The following is a 16,513-nucleotide window of genomic DNA, read 5'->3' on the forward strand; positions in this document are numbered from 1 at the left end:
CCGTCAATACCCAGAGGATAAAAGATGGGGCTTGTGTCTGCCTCTACTTGCTGAGGCCCCAGGTGGTCCCCGCGGGGCTCTGGCCTTCTGTCTGTAGCACAGGGGTCAAGGGAAACCGGCCCCCTCAGGAATGACTTGAGAATGCTGGTGCCCCCCTGACCTCTGCGCCTCATCCCGGTGGAAATACTTGCATTTGGGTCCTTCGCAGGAGCGTCTGTCCATCTGGAGCACTGGGCATCCTCTGTCCCCTTCTTGAAAGGGTGAAGCCCTAGCTGTTTGCAGGGTCAGACCCTCAGATCATCAGCCCCTGATTGCCTGGTGTTTCCCGTCAGCTTCTAGAAAAGACTTTGAGAAAAAGCACAAACCTAATTAGGGTACCTGATCCACTTTTTCCAGTTTCCTGCTCTTTCAAGTATGTACCTCTCCTGGCATTCAGGGCCCTCCATAGCCCAGTTCAAGTTTTCAAGTCTGGCCACTCCCTGTCCTTTCTTCCTCTGAGCTCCGAGCCCATGGCAGCTCATAGTATGTGGACTTCCTCGGAACCCCTCGAGCTTTCTTCCAACTGACAGGGTTGGCCTGTCAGTTGGACATGCCCTTCTCCTGGTGCCCCTCATCTTTACCTGTCTGTACTTTCCTGACTCAACCCAGGGCTCACCATTCACCATCTATGAGACCAGGCAGATCTCTGGCCCTTGAGGAGTGTTCTTGCACTAGGACTTGAGAGTCTGTGAACTACCATCTCACTGAAGGTTTTCGAAATCCCTGGGACGGCATTTACTGTCTGCCTCCACAGAGCTGCCACTGTCAGAACCAGGTCAGTTCCAGCTGGGCTTCTGACCCGAAGCCTCAGTTTCTGTACTGTAAGATACAGTAGCACTTGCCTCTGTGCACCGTGGGGATGAGGAATGATATACACCCAGTGCCCAGGTCAGTGCCTGGCCTGGGCAGGTGCTCAGTAACTCCTGTTAATCAGTCAGTGCTTATGGATGGTGACATCCCGATTCTCCTGCAGAACCATGAGGTCTGGTGGAGGGTGGGAAGGAGCCTTGTCTCACCCACTGTGAGTGCTCAGCATCTGGCCTGGGGCCCACCTTAGCGCACAGTAAGGGCTCAGTGAATGCTAGAGGAAGAAAAGCAGGCGGGCTCCTTGATGGCCTGTGAATTGGGTTTTGCAGTTGACATGGAGTCAAAAAGCTGTCTCTTGAGGAAGTTGCCATTCTGAATGGAGACTTGTTTATTATGCACTGCTTTGAGCCCGGGAGCAGCCAAGATCCTGGAGCAGCAAGTTCGCCTCAGTGAGTCTCCACAGGGGATGGCGACAGGACCCTGGCCTGCCGCCTCTCAGAGGCCTCAGCACGCCAGAGCTGTCCCTGGAAGAGCGTAGAGTGACAGGCAGGCCTGAAGGACTTAGCCATAATTGCAGAGAGGGCCTGAGGGCTCTGTGAAGAGGCCCACGTGGCCTTTGAAATCACGAGGGAAGCATATGTGGTGTCACCAGGTGCACGGACTTGTCTCCCCTGTGGTGTCTCGCCACAGGGGGCCTCGAGGTAAGACCCCGTCAGACCCCATCACGGCTGCTGATGGAGGGAAGGGAGCAAATTGGGCTCCCTGACTCAGACCGGGGCCTTTCCCTCGCCCTTGGGCTGAGCCAAAAAGAGCTAGTGGTGCAGGTTCTGCCGGGCAGCAGTCCCTCTCTGCTCCCTTAGTCGCGACCATTGTTCTCGCGCCCCACCCCCAGCTTCTCTCCGCTTCTTGGGTGTTTCTGTGCATGCCTGGAAAAGATGGTAAGAGAACTCCAATTAGTCAGTCTCCTGGCTTCTAGACAGCTCCGGAAACCAGACCAGATAGAGGAGGAGGAGGTGGGGCCTCCTGCTCGTGCTGCGTTGGGTTTATCTAGGCTTCATCTCCGAACCTCCCTGCCCCGCCCTTGCTGGCCTGCAGCGTCCACCCAGGACGACTCCTACTGCCCCACGCCGCCGCCTGGGCCTCCGAGGGCTACCTGAAATCAGACATCCATTGAAGCACCTCAGTCAGGAGTCGGGCCTTTTTCCAGTAAATGCTTTTAACAGTTCGGATGGGGATGAATGTCCCCCGTCTTCCCTTTGATGTGGTGCCCTGGAACTTGGCTGATTTTCAGCTGCATGCCTAATTAGGAACAGGCCCCCCCACCACCACCACCTAATCCTGTGCAGCTCCTCACTCGGTCTGTGGTGCTGGGTGTGATTTTAACACCTCAGCCCGGACTGAAATAGATGCTCCGGCCTCCGGAAGATTTAAGAAGTAGACAGTCTGACAAAAGAGATGTCAGGAAGTGTCTGGGAAAGACAGGAGGAGGAGTCCTGGTTCGGGATTTAGAGGACCCTTGGCCTCATCCCTGCTCCTTTCTTCCCTTCCCCAGGTCTCAGCTTCCCGATCTGTAAAATGTAGTGATTAAACTGCTGATCGTTGAGACCTCCCCTGTGTGCTTCCTGTGAGGCACCAGAGTCGATCCAGAGCCGGGGTCCCCTATGGGGGCAAGAGATTGCCAAAGCAGCAGCAAAAATCGGAAGTTTTGGATCCGGAAATGGAAGTAGGTGTAGAGGTTGGTGTCAAAACCCTTCTATTTCGACTGCAGGGTTGGCCTGTCAGATTTCAGGAAGCAGACCTTTCGTGGCTCTGGGGAACCAAGGGCAGTGTCTGAGGAGGAAGGGTCTTAGGCTGGTGTTCCAAGGAAGCCCAATAGTAGCAACTACAGTAATAGCCATATCTTCGGAGTGCTTTCTGTGCACCAGGCACCGTTCTAGAAGCTGAATGCACATGAATTCATTTAACTCTCATAACATCCTTCCAAGGGGGATACTGTCATTCCCCCCTCCAGAGACACAGAAACTGGAGCGGCTTGCCCTGGGTCCTCCCCTGGAGCGGGGCCCCGGCACCACGCAGTCTGGCGGAATTTGTGTTTCCAGCCACTGCACTGTCCTGTGGAACCTGTCACTCACCTGGACCTAGGGCTTTGCCTTCCTCCAGCTGGATAGTATAGGCAGTCAGTGAAGGAAGGGTTCATTGTTCTAATTACTAGCAGCCTTGAACTTCTGAGTCTAGCCTACCCCTATCCCAGGCATCTTAGGCATGGGTCCTGCTGGTTTCCAAGCCATGATGTGGGAGAGGTCTGGTGGCCCAACCAGGCACGCCCACCACTGGCTGAGTAGAGGGTTTTTTGGCCTGGGAATGGTGGCCTCGTGGGCCACACATCCCTACTGAGCTCTGCCGCCCTATGATTTGGGATCTAGTGTCAATTCCCAGACAAGCCCAGCTGGGAAAATTAGAGGTGAGGGGCCTGCAGGCCAGCGTCTATCATTTCCAGCCAGGCTTCTGCACGTCTGTGCCAGCCTCTCCCCGCCCAGCTCCACCCTGCCTGGAGGGTCTGAGGCACCTCTCCTTAGACACTCGTGGGGGTGCCATCCTGTGGCATCCAAGAGTATCCACTACCCACTTCTACCTGCCTCCAGCGTCCTCTCCCACCGGGCCCCCTGGACAGCCCACCTCCCCCTCATACACCTTGTGCTTCCAGCCCCTGTGCCTTTGTTTCAGTCCTTCCCCCATCACACGTCTGCTTTCCGGGCCGCACCACTGGGCTGCGACCTCACGGCCAGATTCCCAAAGGCCCTCCCAGGCTTCTCCGAGCTGAGTGGTAGTACTCACATCTCCTGCTATTGAGGATCCTGAGCCATGTCTGTGCTGGAGACTCTGGCTCTCCCTCATCAAGGGCTTCTCGAAGACCAGGCTCGTATCTCCGTCTGGCTCTTGTGCCAGACATTGGGTGTTAGGAGGGGTGGGTACCGGTGCTTCTGGAGGAGCCTGGGTGCCCCAGGGATGCACATGGATTTCAGCCTCGGCCTCGGCCTTCCAGAGACCTCCGTTCAGGGGCTCCTGGATGGCTCAGTGGGTTAAGCCTCTGCCTTCAGCTCAGGTCATGATCTCAGGGTCCTGGGATCGAGCCCCGCATCGGGCTCTTTGCTCAGTGGGGAACCTGCTTCCCCCTTTCTCTCTGCCTGCCTCTCTGTCTACTTGTGATCTCTCTCTGTCAAATAAATAAAATCTTTAAAAAAAACTGAACAGAGACCTTTTCCTGGTCCTGAAGGGAAGGTCAAGAGGTAAAGAAAAACTTTTATTTTCTTGTTGTCTTTTTACTAGTAAGATATATACCATGAGGTGTTACACATTTTTTTATTTAGATGTATATCCATCTCTTTCAAAATAGAGATTTGACGTTGTCCATCGTTTTCTTAAATGTCTGTAATGAGACCATTGTAATGGAAATCAAAGTCCATATAGAAGGAAGGGTGAGTGAATCTTCTTGAAGTGAAGCAAAATTAACTCTGAGCTTCCTGGCAGCCAGAGCACAGAAAGGGCGGGCAGGAAGGCAATGGCACAGAGCTGGTGAACCCTGGTGTAGAGTGTCACTTGTTGCTTGTGGACTTGGGGAACAGTAAACCCTTATCAGATCTACTCAGGAGCCTCTTGGTTTGCGCTGGGCTCTGTCCTGGGCCCCTTACTCAGATACTCCCCTGGCCCTTGCCTCTCCACCCGCCGCAGCCCTTGGTCAACACACCTGCCTCTACACCTTTGGTGAGTGTAGGCTCCCAGGGCTCCTTCCGGGCCTGACATTCTCTGATTCTAGAGAAAGTGCTGATTAATTGATTAATTGATTGATTTTTTTTCTCTCTCTGTGTGATTCCACTTGATACCCTTTCCATTCCAGAGATCAACAGAAATCCCCACCCTGTTAATTTAATGATCTGCTCCTTGCTGAAGAGGCATGAAATCACAGCCTGCCACTGGTATTAAAGGTCATTTTCCATGAATTTATAGTAGGTGATGTCCAGATAACTTGTGACTTAAAACATATGGTCACCAGCTCCCCCTGTGAGATTAGTCTCTCGACCCTCACAGATCAGTCTGGGTAATAAGGGGGGTGGGTCCAGTCATTAGGCAGGGGACAGTAATGTCTGATGAGCTGACCTGGTGCATTGGCCCTTGACTTCCTGGGGCCCTGGGTGAACCTCTCCTGGGAAAGAAGAAGATCCCTAAATGAGCATTTTCTCAGGGAAGGGCAGCTGCTTCGGAAATGCACATAGCTCCTGTAAGCCCAATCTTGCTTCAAACCGTATTTACTTTCATGGGCTCCTGTCTTAATTACATTGTTTCTTCCCTGGCATCCTAATTCATTATTTAAAACAACTTTCAGAAATAATTACACAATAATTCCTTCCTCCATGCACAGTAGCTGCTTACCTTCGCCTTTCAGGCTGTCGGCCCTTTATTCGTGTGTGGCTATACTGACAACATTGGTGTCATCAAAGTGTGCATATTGTGGGCAAAGTGTGTGATGACAGTGTTCAGCAATTCCTAAGCAGGACCAGAATTCCCTTTGGGGCCTCATCTCCAAACAGTGGCCAGGACTTGTTTCGAAAGCCCACATTATGCAGTTTGCTCAACATGTCAACAATCTTGTATTTTACGTTTTAACTGAGCATAATTTCATGCACGCTCTTCCATGTAGCTACATAATCTTCAGATTTATCATTTTAATGGCTGCTTAATATTCCATCCAGTTAGCGTGCCATAATTTACTTAACTGTTCCCTATTGTTGCAGCCTTAATGAAAATTTGAATTCACCATGTACTACAGGGGGAAGCTTGGCTTAATGATTACCATTATAACATCCCCTGCCCTAACTGCATACCATTACTAACCCAGCTTTAGGAAGGCACAGATGCCTTTGGAACAATAAATTCTGTATGAGAGGTGTACGCACAGGCCCCTCTGATTTAATAGCTAATCTGTTCACTGCACATGTTTTCCTTTTATGCTGGTATTTATGTAGAATATCCATGTCTCCTGCATATTGTGTAATACTAAACTGTATGCATTTGGCATATCGCTCCACATACTTTATCACTGCTGTCAGGGACTTCCATAAATTAACGGGAATTTAGGGGTAAGGAGTGGTTTCTGGCTGTCAGTTGTCGCTCATTTACCCCACCCGCACTCTTTGGATATCTGCTTGCGGCCGGGCTCCGGGAGGGGGAGAACAAGGGCACGCCTGACTCCTGGAAGCCTATGGATGCGCATCTGTGAATTGCTTCGCGGTAGCCAGGATTAAATGGTGATTCTCACGCAAAGTGCGTTAGTGGTCGCTGATCTTGCTTGTAAAGTAGGGCGAAGAGGAGGGTGGTCTTCTAATGCCTGTCAGATGAAGCCCCAGTGTCCTCAGACCTCAGACTTTTCCAAGGACAGGAGGCTAGACTGCACTCACAGAACCAGTGAGAGAGACGCGGATGGCGACAGCCCCAGACCAGATTCGGTAGTTTGGTAGGTTTAGTGAATTACAGAGGTGTCTGTAGCATCTTACAGTCGGTATTCACTTTGAAGTGACCAAGTCCTACCTTTTATAGCTCTTTCTTTTCCTCTTCCTCATCCATAAAAAGGAAAACAATATCCTTAAAACTATTAAATGATCCCAGTTTACTCGGGGGATGCAGTAAAGCCATGTTTTGCCAAAGTATGGGACGTCTTCTAGAAGGGGATAGGATTTTAAGCGTGAGAACCATATAATGAGAGGTTTTTTCCATTTTGTTCCCTCTCTTTCTAAAAAGAGAAAGTGTTTGCCAAAGAAAGTATCTCTGCGTGCTGCTTGCGTGCGTGCACGCGCGCACACACACACACACACCCCTCAGCTCACTAGCACTGGCTCATGTCCCTTCTCAGCAGAGAGAAAGCAAGACCTTGTGCTAGGCGCCCAGCGGGCAGTAGGACCTACCTGCTTGGTTTGTTCTCATTCATTCTTTTCACGCTGATCCACTGTTTTTAGTAAAGGATGATGTCTTATGGGTGGTTATATCAAAGTTTTCTCATAAATTTATGAACTCTAAAAAGTAAGGCAGCATAAGCAAAAATAGAAAGGAATCACCCAGGCAGTACTTGGGAACAACATAGTTATGAAGCTGGTGTATGACTTTATGAGCTCTGGGAATGTTACCGTCCCGTCAGTTACTGTCCCCACTAACAGCACGGGCACGACATCAGTTGGCTTCTGCCGTGTCAGGGCGTGTGCGCAGGGAGTATCGTCATTCCCGTGAGCTGGCCCTGGAACGTGAAGCCCAGCCTAAAAACAACGCTCTCGCTCAGAAGGGCTGATGTCACCAGGTGTCTTGTCAGCTCCTCTTCCAAGGCACGTAAGTCCCTGGCCTTCTACCATGACTTTATGCCATTGGATCTCTGATTTGGTGAATGTCTCAAGGGTCCTTTTAAGGGGCATCTGGGTGGCTCAGTCAGCTAAGCATCTGCCTTTGGCTCAGGTCATGATCCTAGGGTCCTGGGATCGAACCCCAGATTGGGCTTCCTGCTCAGTGGGAGCCTGCTTCCCCCTCTCCCTCTGCCTGCCTGCTCCCCCCACTCATACTCTCTCTCTCAATCTCTCTCTTTGTGTCAAATAAGTAAATAAAATCTTAAAAAAAAAAAAAAGGAGTCCTTTTAAACAGTTCACTCTCAACAACCCTCACCCCTTTTATGTCAAACCCTGCCTCTCCCCTCTCACCTCCTTGAACCCAGTGCTCCAGCAGAAGTGAGCAGTGAAAAGACAGAGTTCTATTCCGCCTCATATAGAAACAAAATTCTGACATGTGCTACAGCATGAAGAACCTTATAAACATTATGCCAAGTGAAACAAGCCTGTCGCAGAAGGACAAGTACCATACGGTTCTCCTTACATAAGGTATCAGATTCATGGAGACGGAAAGTAGCATGGTGGCTGCTGGGGCTGGGAGAGGGCAACATGGGGAGTTAGAATGTACTAGGTACAGTTTTAGTTTGGGAAGAGGAAAAAGTTCTGGGAATGGGTTGTGATGATGGCTCTACAACAGTGTGAATGTACTTCGTGCCACTGAACTGTGTCATTAAAACTGGTTAAAATGACAGAGTTATATTATTACCACAGGGAAACAGAAGGGCAGTGAGTCTGTCTGTCTGCTCCAGCCACCCCGCCTTGGCTTGCCTCATTACTACCACAGGGAATGCCAGCCCTCCTGTGTTCGCTTGTCAGTTCACGTGTCCTCTCTCCCCCGCTGCCTCGTCCCTTACAGGCCCTGCACTGAGCCCCTGTGCCATGGGAATTCTGGTCATTTAGTGCGCCTCCTCAGAGCAGTCTCTCCAGTGAACCCCTTCCATATGCCCCATGCAGGCCCTTCACACAATGGTATTTAGGATCAAAGCAGGTAATGGGTGCCCCCTGTCTGGGGCCTGGGCTAAATGGGCAGTTACCCTTCAGCCCACCAAGGACCAGACCTTGGCATCCTTTCCAAAGGATTGAGTCTCCCCACTTTAGCAGTGAAACTGGACATGTGCTCTCAAGTCCCTCGGATGTGCTCATTGTGTCAGAAGACAGGCAGGCTCTGGCGGAGGCAGAAACACAGAGACAAGGGTGCTCGTGGGACTTTGTAGGGGAGAAAATGGTGGTCCTGGCGAGGCTCTGGACTTGTTAGCTGAAGGAAAACTGGAGGGTCATTTGGCCTAATTTCATTTTTCAGGTAGAGAATGAGAGTCCAGAGGATGGGGAATAGTCCTTGTGGGGAAGACCCTGTTCACCCGTAAAGCAGGGGGCTGAGGGCTCTTTCTGTTCCAAGCTGATGTCAGAACACCTGGAAGATCATGTGCACATCTGGGCCCTGCCCCTTACAGACCACAGTGAAGGAGCAGATGGCGGCGGCAAACCTTCTGGTTCTCTCTTTAGGTCCAGGAGCCTGAGATTGTTGTGAGGAAGCCTTGCCCTGTGAGAGCAGAGATGCTGCCTTCAGGGGGTGGGGAGGGATAGTTCAAGCTGAGAAACAGGGTCCTGTTCCTGTGCAGTTGTGCCCTTCTTGGCTGGTGACTGGACTCCTATGGGCATCACCTGGCACGTCCCAGGTGAGGAAGTCCTTGTGCACCTGTTACATCTCTGCTTCCTTCCTTTTTGCCTGCAGAGTTTCAGAGGCAAGAAAGTGTCCGGTCTCATCACAAAGGTATCCAATTATACGACACCCCTTATGAACCTGAGGGCCAAAGTGTCGACTCGGACTCCGAAAGTACGGTCAGCCCCCGACTGCGGGAGAGCAAGCTGCCCCAGGACGACGACAGGCCCGCCGACGAGTACGACCAGCCATGGGAGTGGAACAGGGTCACCATCCCAGCTCTGGCAGGTAAGGAGCCAGTGGCCCCGCTCAGAGGGGGCTGCTGACCCACACTCAGTACTCACCTTCGGCAAAGGGGGTATGGGCACCGGTCCCTCTTGTTCATGTAAACCATGGGGCTTCATTTGAGAATCCACTTGAGCTGGGCTGTCCTCTTTTCTAGTCCACCTGGGCCCCTCGAAGATGATGAGAGTCCTGGAGGGAAGGGAGGCCAGGTCAGGCCAAATGGAAATCCAAGGTCTGGCCCCTAGGGCTTTGGTTCCAGTCTCCCTAGTCTTCACAGGCGGCCTGTGTGATCTCATTGTCTGACTGTCTTGGTCCTGTTGGTATTGCTCTAATTCACTGAAGTCAAGATTTTAGAAGGAATTTTCTTACCAATTAGAAGAAGACCAACCTGTAGAGTGGCTCCTGTTGGGCCTGAGGGAGCCCAGTGCCTCCATCTAGCTATACAGCTGTAATAGGCCTGCAAGTACCCAGGGTCACTGCGTCTCCTGTCCCAGCTTGGGCACGGAGCCTAGGCATGGGCGCATCCTGACCTCAAACCCGCTCTCAGCCTGGCTGAGAATGACTGGGGTGCCCCCCTCCACCTCACTCGGTTCTGCAGAATCTGGAAATCTGTCCCAGCACCAAAATTCCACTCATACAACCTTTTGGAAAGCTCCCCGCCACATGTGTCACAGGTCTTAAGCTGATGTGCACAACCTTTGATTCTAAGCATCCCTTCCAGGGTTATGATTGAAAACTCGGAAAAGGCATTATGATTATGCAAAGTGGGGAACAGCCTGAATGTCCAGCAGACAGAGATTGGTTAAGTGGAATACTGTACTGCTCTTCACAGGCGATGTTGACGAAGAGTTTATAACAGCTGAGGAAAATGCTTCAGCTTAATGTTAGAAGGTGAAGAGCCAGATGCAAAAGATTTCTTACACATCTAAGAGCTTAGGAATGTGAAAAAAAGAGGCATTGAATGACTCATTTAATTCTTGCCACGTTAAAAGTCCAAAAGGACGGCTTTTCTTTTCTTTTTTTTTAGATTTTATTTTCTTAGAGAGAGAGCACACGCACACAGGGGGAGCAGCAGAGGGACAGAGGGAATCCCAAGCAAGACTCCACGCTGAGTGCGCAGAGCCTGACCAGTCTCTTGACCCAGAGATCATGACCTGAGCAAAATCAGGAGTCTGATGCTTAACCAACTGAGCCACCCAGGTCCATAGGGGAGTTTCTGTTTTTAATTTAAGATTCATTTTTGCCTGAAATCCCCCCTTTTCATGCATAACTAGACCCTTCCTTTTTAGCCCTCAGCAGTGGGGCGTCCGCCTACCCCCATCCTGATCCCCTCAGTTGATGTTCTACCTATTCCTGCCACATTATACCCCAGTAGTTCCCTGGACGTAGTATGTGGTGTGCAAACCCCATTCTTTCTGCCTAAATGTCCTCCTGTGCCATGGAAAAAATCCTGTGCCTCCTTCCAGACCCAGCGCAAATATTGCCATCTCTGTGAGCCCTCCCTGAGACACAGCCACACATCCCGAGGGCTTTTCTACTGCCTCTCTGGGCCTGTTGAGTTTATTGCTCTCAACTCTGGTAGAACGTTTCTTTCATCATGTGGTTAATTCTTTTAGGTGCTGGTCTCTGCCTGCCAAGCTCTGAGCGCCTGGCCATGAGCCAGAGGCAAGCATAGTCGTGTGGTTGAAGGTCAGGTTGCCTCCGCGCATTTCACAGCCTCCTATCTTCCCTTGGCACAAGGGAATCCAAGGACCACCCCTCTCCCCTGGCATGGCTGATAAGGGGCTTTGCTCCTCCTGGGCGCGAGAGGAGCTGGAATGGGGCCAGTGCCATCCAAGAGCTTTCTTTCTGCGAACACTGTTTTGATTAAAGGACTCATGTGGCAGCTCTCCCAGACACCTAGGGCCTTTGGTGTGAGATAGCACTGCAGACAGGTGTGGGGCCTCCCCTTGGACTGACGAGTGGGTCACTTGAGGGTGGTGGTACCTTTGATGCTCTAGTCTGGTCTGGCCCCAGGCTGCGCAGAACGTGGTCCCTGGACGAGAAGCTTCCCCAGGAGCTGGTAAGAAATGCAGGGTCTCAGGCCCCACCCCAGAGCTATGGAGTTGGGATCTGTTTTAACAAGGCCCCCAGGCGATTCATATGCATGGTTTGTGTGTGTGTGTGTGTGTTTGGTTTTTTTTTTGACAGAGATCACAAGTAGGCAGAGAGGCAGGCAGAGAGAGGCGGGGGAAGCAGACTCCCTGCTGAGCAGAGAGCCTGATGTGGGGCTCAATCCCAGGACCTGGGATCATGACCTGAGCCAAAGGCAGACGCTTTAACCCACTGAGCCACCCGGTGCCCTCATATGCATGTTAAAGTGAAAAGCACTTAACCTACAGGACCTTAACTTTTCGAGTTAGGAGTGAGAGGTGGAAGGGCCACCTTCCAGATAAGGGCAATGAGTTGGAACAACTCAACTGGACAGCTTGAGTGCTGCTGGGGTTGCATTTGTAAACCCAGAAGTATGGCGGCCCAGGAATGACGGACTGTATTCCCATGTGTATGTGCACGCACATGGGTATCTCCACGCGCACACACTTTAGCAAGTCAGTGGTGTCGTCAGGGAGCAAGGCCATGCTTGGCTAGGCCCTGTCTTCTTACAAGACCTGTTTGAAATGTGCCACGTGGTTTTTCTAGACTTTGAGGAGCTCTCTGATGGGTCCTGGGAGCCCAGGGTGCAGGATCTGTAGCTGGGGAGCCTCTGTATGGGATTAAAACTGGCGGGGCAAAATCATTACTCGCTCTTTCCACCTCCTGTGTTCTCTGGTTCTGCATTTTTAGCCTGGATGAATGAACCTGGCAGTGTTTTCAAATTTCCAAAGGGTATGGATTGTAAGGGAGCTCCAAAGGGCAGAGCTGGGCCCCCTGAGAAGGAGCCACGGGATTCAGGGTCCAGGTGAGTGGGAAGAATGTGCTCTCTACCTGGCAGTTATCATGTGCTTCCCCTCAATGGGAATTTGCAAGCAGAAGCTCAGTTGAGGCAGGCTTGCTGGTAGAGGCTTGCCCAGCCATGTGGGGGTGGCCTGTCCCCTCCAGGATTGCTTCCGTGTTTCAGCACCCCACCATGCTAATCAGAGACCGGGGGGTTGGGGGGCTCTAAATTATCTCCACGATTCAGCCTGCAAAGCAAAAGTGCTTACTTCCTTTCTAAGCGCTGTCCAGTATTGCATTCATGGAAACAGGCATTTCTCAAAGGTGTGCTTTGGCATCTCCATAGAAGTAACCCTTCCCAGCTGCAGACGAGCCTTTGTGGAAGTTAGACCCTTCCCAGCTAAGCCGTACTCTGAGGCTTCGGGGTTGCTGCCTCGGGAAGGCTCGACTATCACTCCCTAGTTGCCATGAGAATAGCTGTCACAGGGTGTGAGGTGGTTCTGGCTTCCTGGGAATTAAAGTCTTCCCCTGTCCTAGAATTCTGTGGCCAGGCGGGTGAGAAATACCACAAGGTCTCCAAAAAGCCTTGGGCTTTCATTGCCTGCTCTTCCTCCCAGAAGCCAACTGTGGCCCAGCACTGGAGTCCCTTCCCGCACACGCGGCCTTTGTTGATCCTAGCCCCCAGGACAGACGACTGGTCAGGTTTCTGGCACTGCCGACTCCTAGGAAGAGGCAGGCTGCAACCCCACGGTGCACGGCGAGCTGCTGTGGCTGCCATCAAGCTGTCAGCTCCCTTCCCCCCTGGCAGAAACAACTGCCTTCAGAGATGGTAGTTTTAGTTCCTGGCATGCTTTGACTTCACGCTCTGGGATTCTTTACAGCAACAAATTGCAAGGCGGCAGGAAGGTCTAGAAATGGCCTTCCTGCCCGGCCCTATGCCCTCAGAGAGGCAGCTCTGGGCCCACACCATGGCTCTGTGGAGCTCTGCCCAGTGTGGGGCAGGAAAAGCAGCCTCGGGGGATACCACACTGTCTCGGGGAGGCATGGATTGGTCTGGAGGGTCTCATCTGCCCTGGGCCGTGGCAGGGTCTGTGACATGGATGAATGGAGCCTGCAGAGGAGGTGGCCCCCCCAGGGTAGGGCAGAGGAGCTGGGAGCATAATCTAGAGAAGCAGACATTGGCTCTGGGTGGTATGGATTAGTGTCCTCACATCTCTGAGGGGCCTCTGGGAGGACAGGGATTGAACCTATCTTTGGAACTTCGGATTTCTCACCTGGGAAATGTGCCCACTGCAGACGGTGTCAGTGAGGCTTAAGGGAACCACATCACAGAAGTGCTGGCCATTGACTGAGCACTTTCTGCGTCCATTATCTCACTGAATCCTCATAGCCACCCTCTGGGAAATGAGTTTCCTCATTTTACTGATAAAAAAGACTGAGGTCCGGGCGCCTGGGTGGCTCAGTGGGTTAAGCCTCTGCCTTCGGCTCAGGTCATGATCTCCTGGGATCGAGTCCCACATCGGGCTCTCTGCTCAGCGGAGAGCCTGCTTCCTCCTCTCTCTCTCTCTCTCTCTCTGCCTGCCTCTCTGCCTACTTGTGATCTCTCTCTGTCGAATGGATGAATAAAATCTTTAAAAAAAAAAAAAAAAAAAAGACTGAGGTCCAAAGAGAGGGGTCCCATGGCTAGTCAGCCACAGAGCCAGGATTTGTGAAGTCCAACCCCAAACCCCAGCGCAAACCCAGTTGACGTCTAGGCTCCCTGATTCTGTCAGAGATGCTGCACAAAATGTGGTTGGAACCCACAGGTGTGCTGCTATAAGCCTTTCATTGCCCTTGTACATATTTCTCCCTCTGGTAGAAGACTTTACTGGGATGTGTGTTCCCATCTGGAATGGCTTCAAGAGAGGATCCAGTGGGAGCCCCATCCCGAAAGTTCGTACCAGGATGGGGCAGGGGGTGACCGTACCCATCCCATGGGTTAGTCATGCTCTGCCACCGTCCAGCACAGGGAGGGGCTCCCACACCATGGCATCCCACTCCTCCTTGTCCAGCTGGGGAAACTGAGGCCCGGATAGGCGAGGAGAACTGCCAGGGACCTCATAGCAGAGTCAGTCAGGCCATCCACAAAGTTTCCTTTTAATCCAATGAGTAGAGTTAACAGCCACATTCTTAATGATTTATAATTGCCTCTGAGAAGCAAATGATCAGAGTACTTGCTCAAGGAGCCAGGCGGCAGGGCATCCTTGAAATCTTATACAGGAACAAAGTCTTCTCATTTTCTCATTTTCCACCCACTGAAGATTGGTCCCCCCTGAAGCTACTTTTCAGACAATGCCCTGGGTTCAGCCGGCCACAGGTCTACTTTCCAGCAAAGAGAGAAGACAGACCTAAAGAGAAGACAGTGCTAAACATAGTTATTTTGGGAATTTGTCTGTCTTCCCCACTAGCCTCTCTGCAAGTTGCTCTGTGCTCAAAAGCCCTGGACAGTGTTAGGCATGCTTGGAGTCCATGGTGCAGTAGACGGAGTTTGACAATCCTAAGTCCACAGGCCAGCTCCACCACTCCCCAGCCGTGCCACCTCAGACAGGCCATTCAGTCTCCCTGAGCCTTAGTTTTCCCATCTAGAAAAAGGGGATACTTACAACTCTTGTCACACCACATTTCTATAATGATCACAGGAAAAGGTCTGGCTGAAAAGACTTTGTAAGCCCTAAAGGGTCACACATGAAAGAACGGTTATTGGTGTTCAGGGAAGGTTTACTGTATTAAATAAAATTTAATTTAATATTAAAACAATACTCCATGAAGAGGTACTGGAAGGCACATAGCCCCACTTAGCAGAGCTCATTCCTCGTTGCACCTGGCACTGAGTAGCAAGGGTGCCATGGAAAGCAGTACTTAGCTGGGAGTCCTGGCCTCCATTCCTGCAGTGGTTCCAGCAGTGAGCCACCCAGTGCTCCCATTCTTTGTTCAGTCCTTCGCAAAGATTGGGCCACTGGTCCCTGGGTGTGAGAGGGTCCCCACTGCCTTTCTCCCCTGTCTCCCTCCCCATTCTAGCCATGGTTGGCTTGCTCAGGAGCCAAGTAGGGGACTCACACAAAGGAAACATTAAATAGATTGTTGGGTCCCACTCCTCAGAGTTCCTGATGCAGTAGTTTCTGGGGATGAGGCATGAGAATTTGCATTTTTAACAAGGTCCCAAGAATTGCTGATGCTGCTGACCTGAGGACTTTTGCTTTGAGCACCTACAGTGTACCTTGTACATGTTATGTGTTAGGTACTGGGGTCAGAAGGTAGAGAGAGGGGATGTCACACAGCTCAGCTTAGTGGTATCAACACTATCTCCTCCAGGAAGCCCTTCCTAGAAATGTGCAGTCCCTTCCCCACCCTCACCCAGGTTGGGCTAGGACCCCTCTGTCCCAGGGGTGCATAATGGAAAGCCAGATACAGACTTGCAGGGGGGCTGCTAATGCTGGCTTGGTCATCCCTTACCCAGGCATCCTCTTGAGTTTTGACACCTTCCCAGCCTCATCAAGTAAAGCCACAAGGGCAGAGAGAGGGCAAGTAAGGTCCTGGGTATGTCTGTTTCCTAAACAATTGTGAGTCATCTCCAAAGCAGCTCAGTTGGCTAATTTAAAATAATCCTATTAAGGTAAGGGGGGAAATGGGGGAAAGGACAGGAAATTAACATTTAGTGAGCACCACTGATGAAGACCTGCAAGGTGGGTGTGGTTTCACTGTCATCACACAGATGACAGTACTCGGGCGGACTCCGAGAGCCCACAGTCACACAGCTCATGAACCCAGGTTAGACTACCTGCAAAATCTTTGCTCTTTCCACTGCTGCCTTGACAGCTCAAGTGCAGAAAAAGGGTGGAACATTGCCTCTACCTTGTGTTAGTGCCATGTGCTTTTGGTCGCTGTGGAGGCAGAAGCAGGGGCTCCCACTCCGTGCTCACCTCATGACCTGTCACTATCCAACACAAAGGCTCTGGAGCTGGGAGCACGGATATTCTGTGCACCAGACACTTTCTCTGGGCTTGCTGTTCCCATCAAGCCCCGTGATTCATCCTTGTGTGCTCAGAACAAACAGGCTCAGCCTCTGCAGAAGGTTCCTCAGGGAGTGTTAGACCTGCCACCATCACCTGGCACACCCAGATCCACTCCGCCACCTCCTTACTATTGGCCCCAGTGGGGTTCCTGTGAGGCTTCCTGTCTCTTGCACAGCTTCCCAGAATGCCTTGGGTATGTGAGGAAATTAACAGTTTTGTTTGTATGGGGAGCTTTTTGCCATGTAATGAATAACAGTTGTAATTAATGTTTAACACATACGACAGCAGGTCTGTGGAGAAAAGGGGGGTTTAAATGACTACGAAGAAAACCGGGA

At 51.5% G+C, this 16,513-nt stretch overlaps 1 protein-coding gene and 1 long non-coding RNA gene across 4 annotated transcripts in view; one reads left to right on the plus strand and one right to left on the minus strand.

The window, feature by feature from the left end:
• SHB (SH2 domain containing adaptor protein B) overlaps positions 1 to 16,513 on the plus strand; it is a 136,773-nt gene that overhangs the window by 78,734 nt on the left and 41,526 nt on the right. For all 3 annotated transcript variants that reach the window (XM_032306804.1, XM_032306805.1, XM_032306806.1), the window contains exon 3: positions 9,001 to 9,216. In XM_032306804.1, coding sequence (XP_032162695.1) covers positions 9,001 to 9,216 — 216 coding nt within the window. The remainder of the gene's footprint in view (positions 1 to 9,000; positions 9,217 to 16,513) is intronic.
• LOC116570143 lies at positions 14,422 to 16,341 on the minus strand. The gene is made up of 3 exons (XR_004277296.1): positions 16,307 to 16,341; positions 14,769 to 14,836; positions 14,422 to 14,513 (listed from the first exon to the last, which is right to left on the minus strand). It is a non-coding gene; the product is annotated as an uncharacterized LOC116570143 (long non-coding RNA).

The sequence above is a fragment of the Mustela erminea genome, chromosome 12, assembly GCF_009829155.1.
Source record: "Mustela erminea isolate mMusErm1 chromosome 12, mMusErm1.Pri, whole genome shotgun sequence".
NCBI classification, from domain to species: domain Eukaryota; kingdom Metazoa; phylum Chordata; class Mammalia; order Carnivora; family Mustelidae; genus Mustela; species Mustela erminea.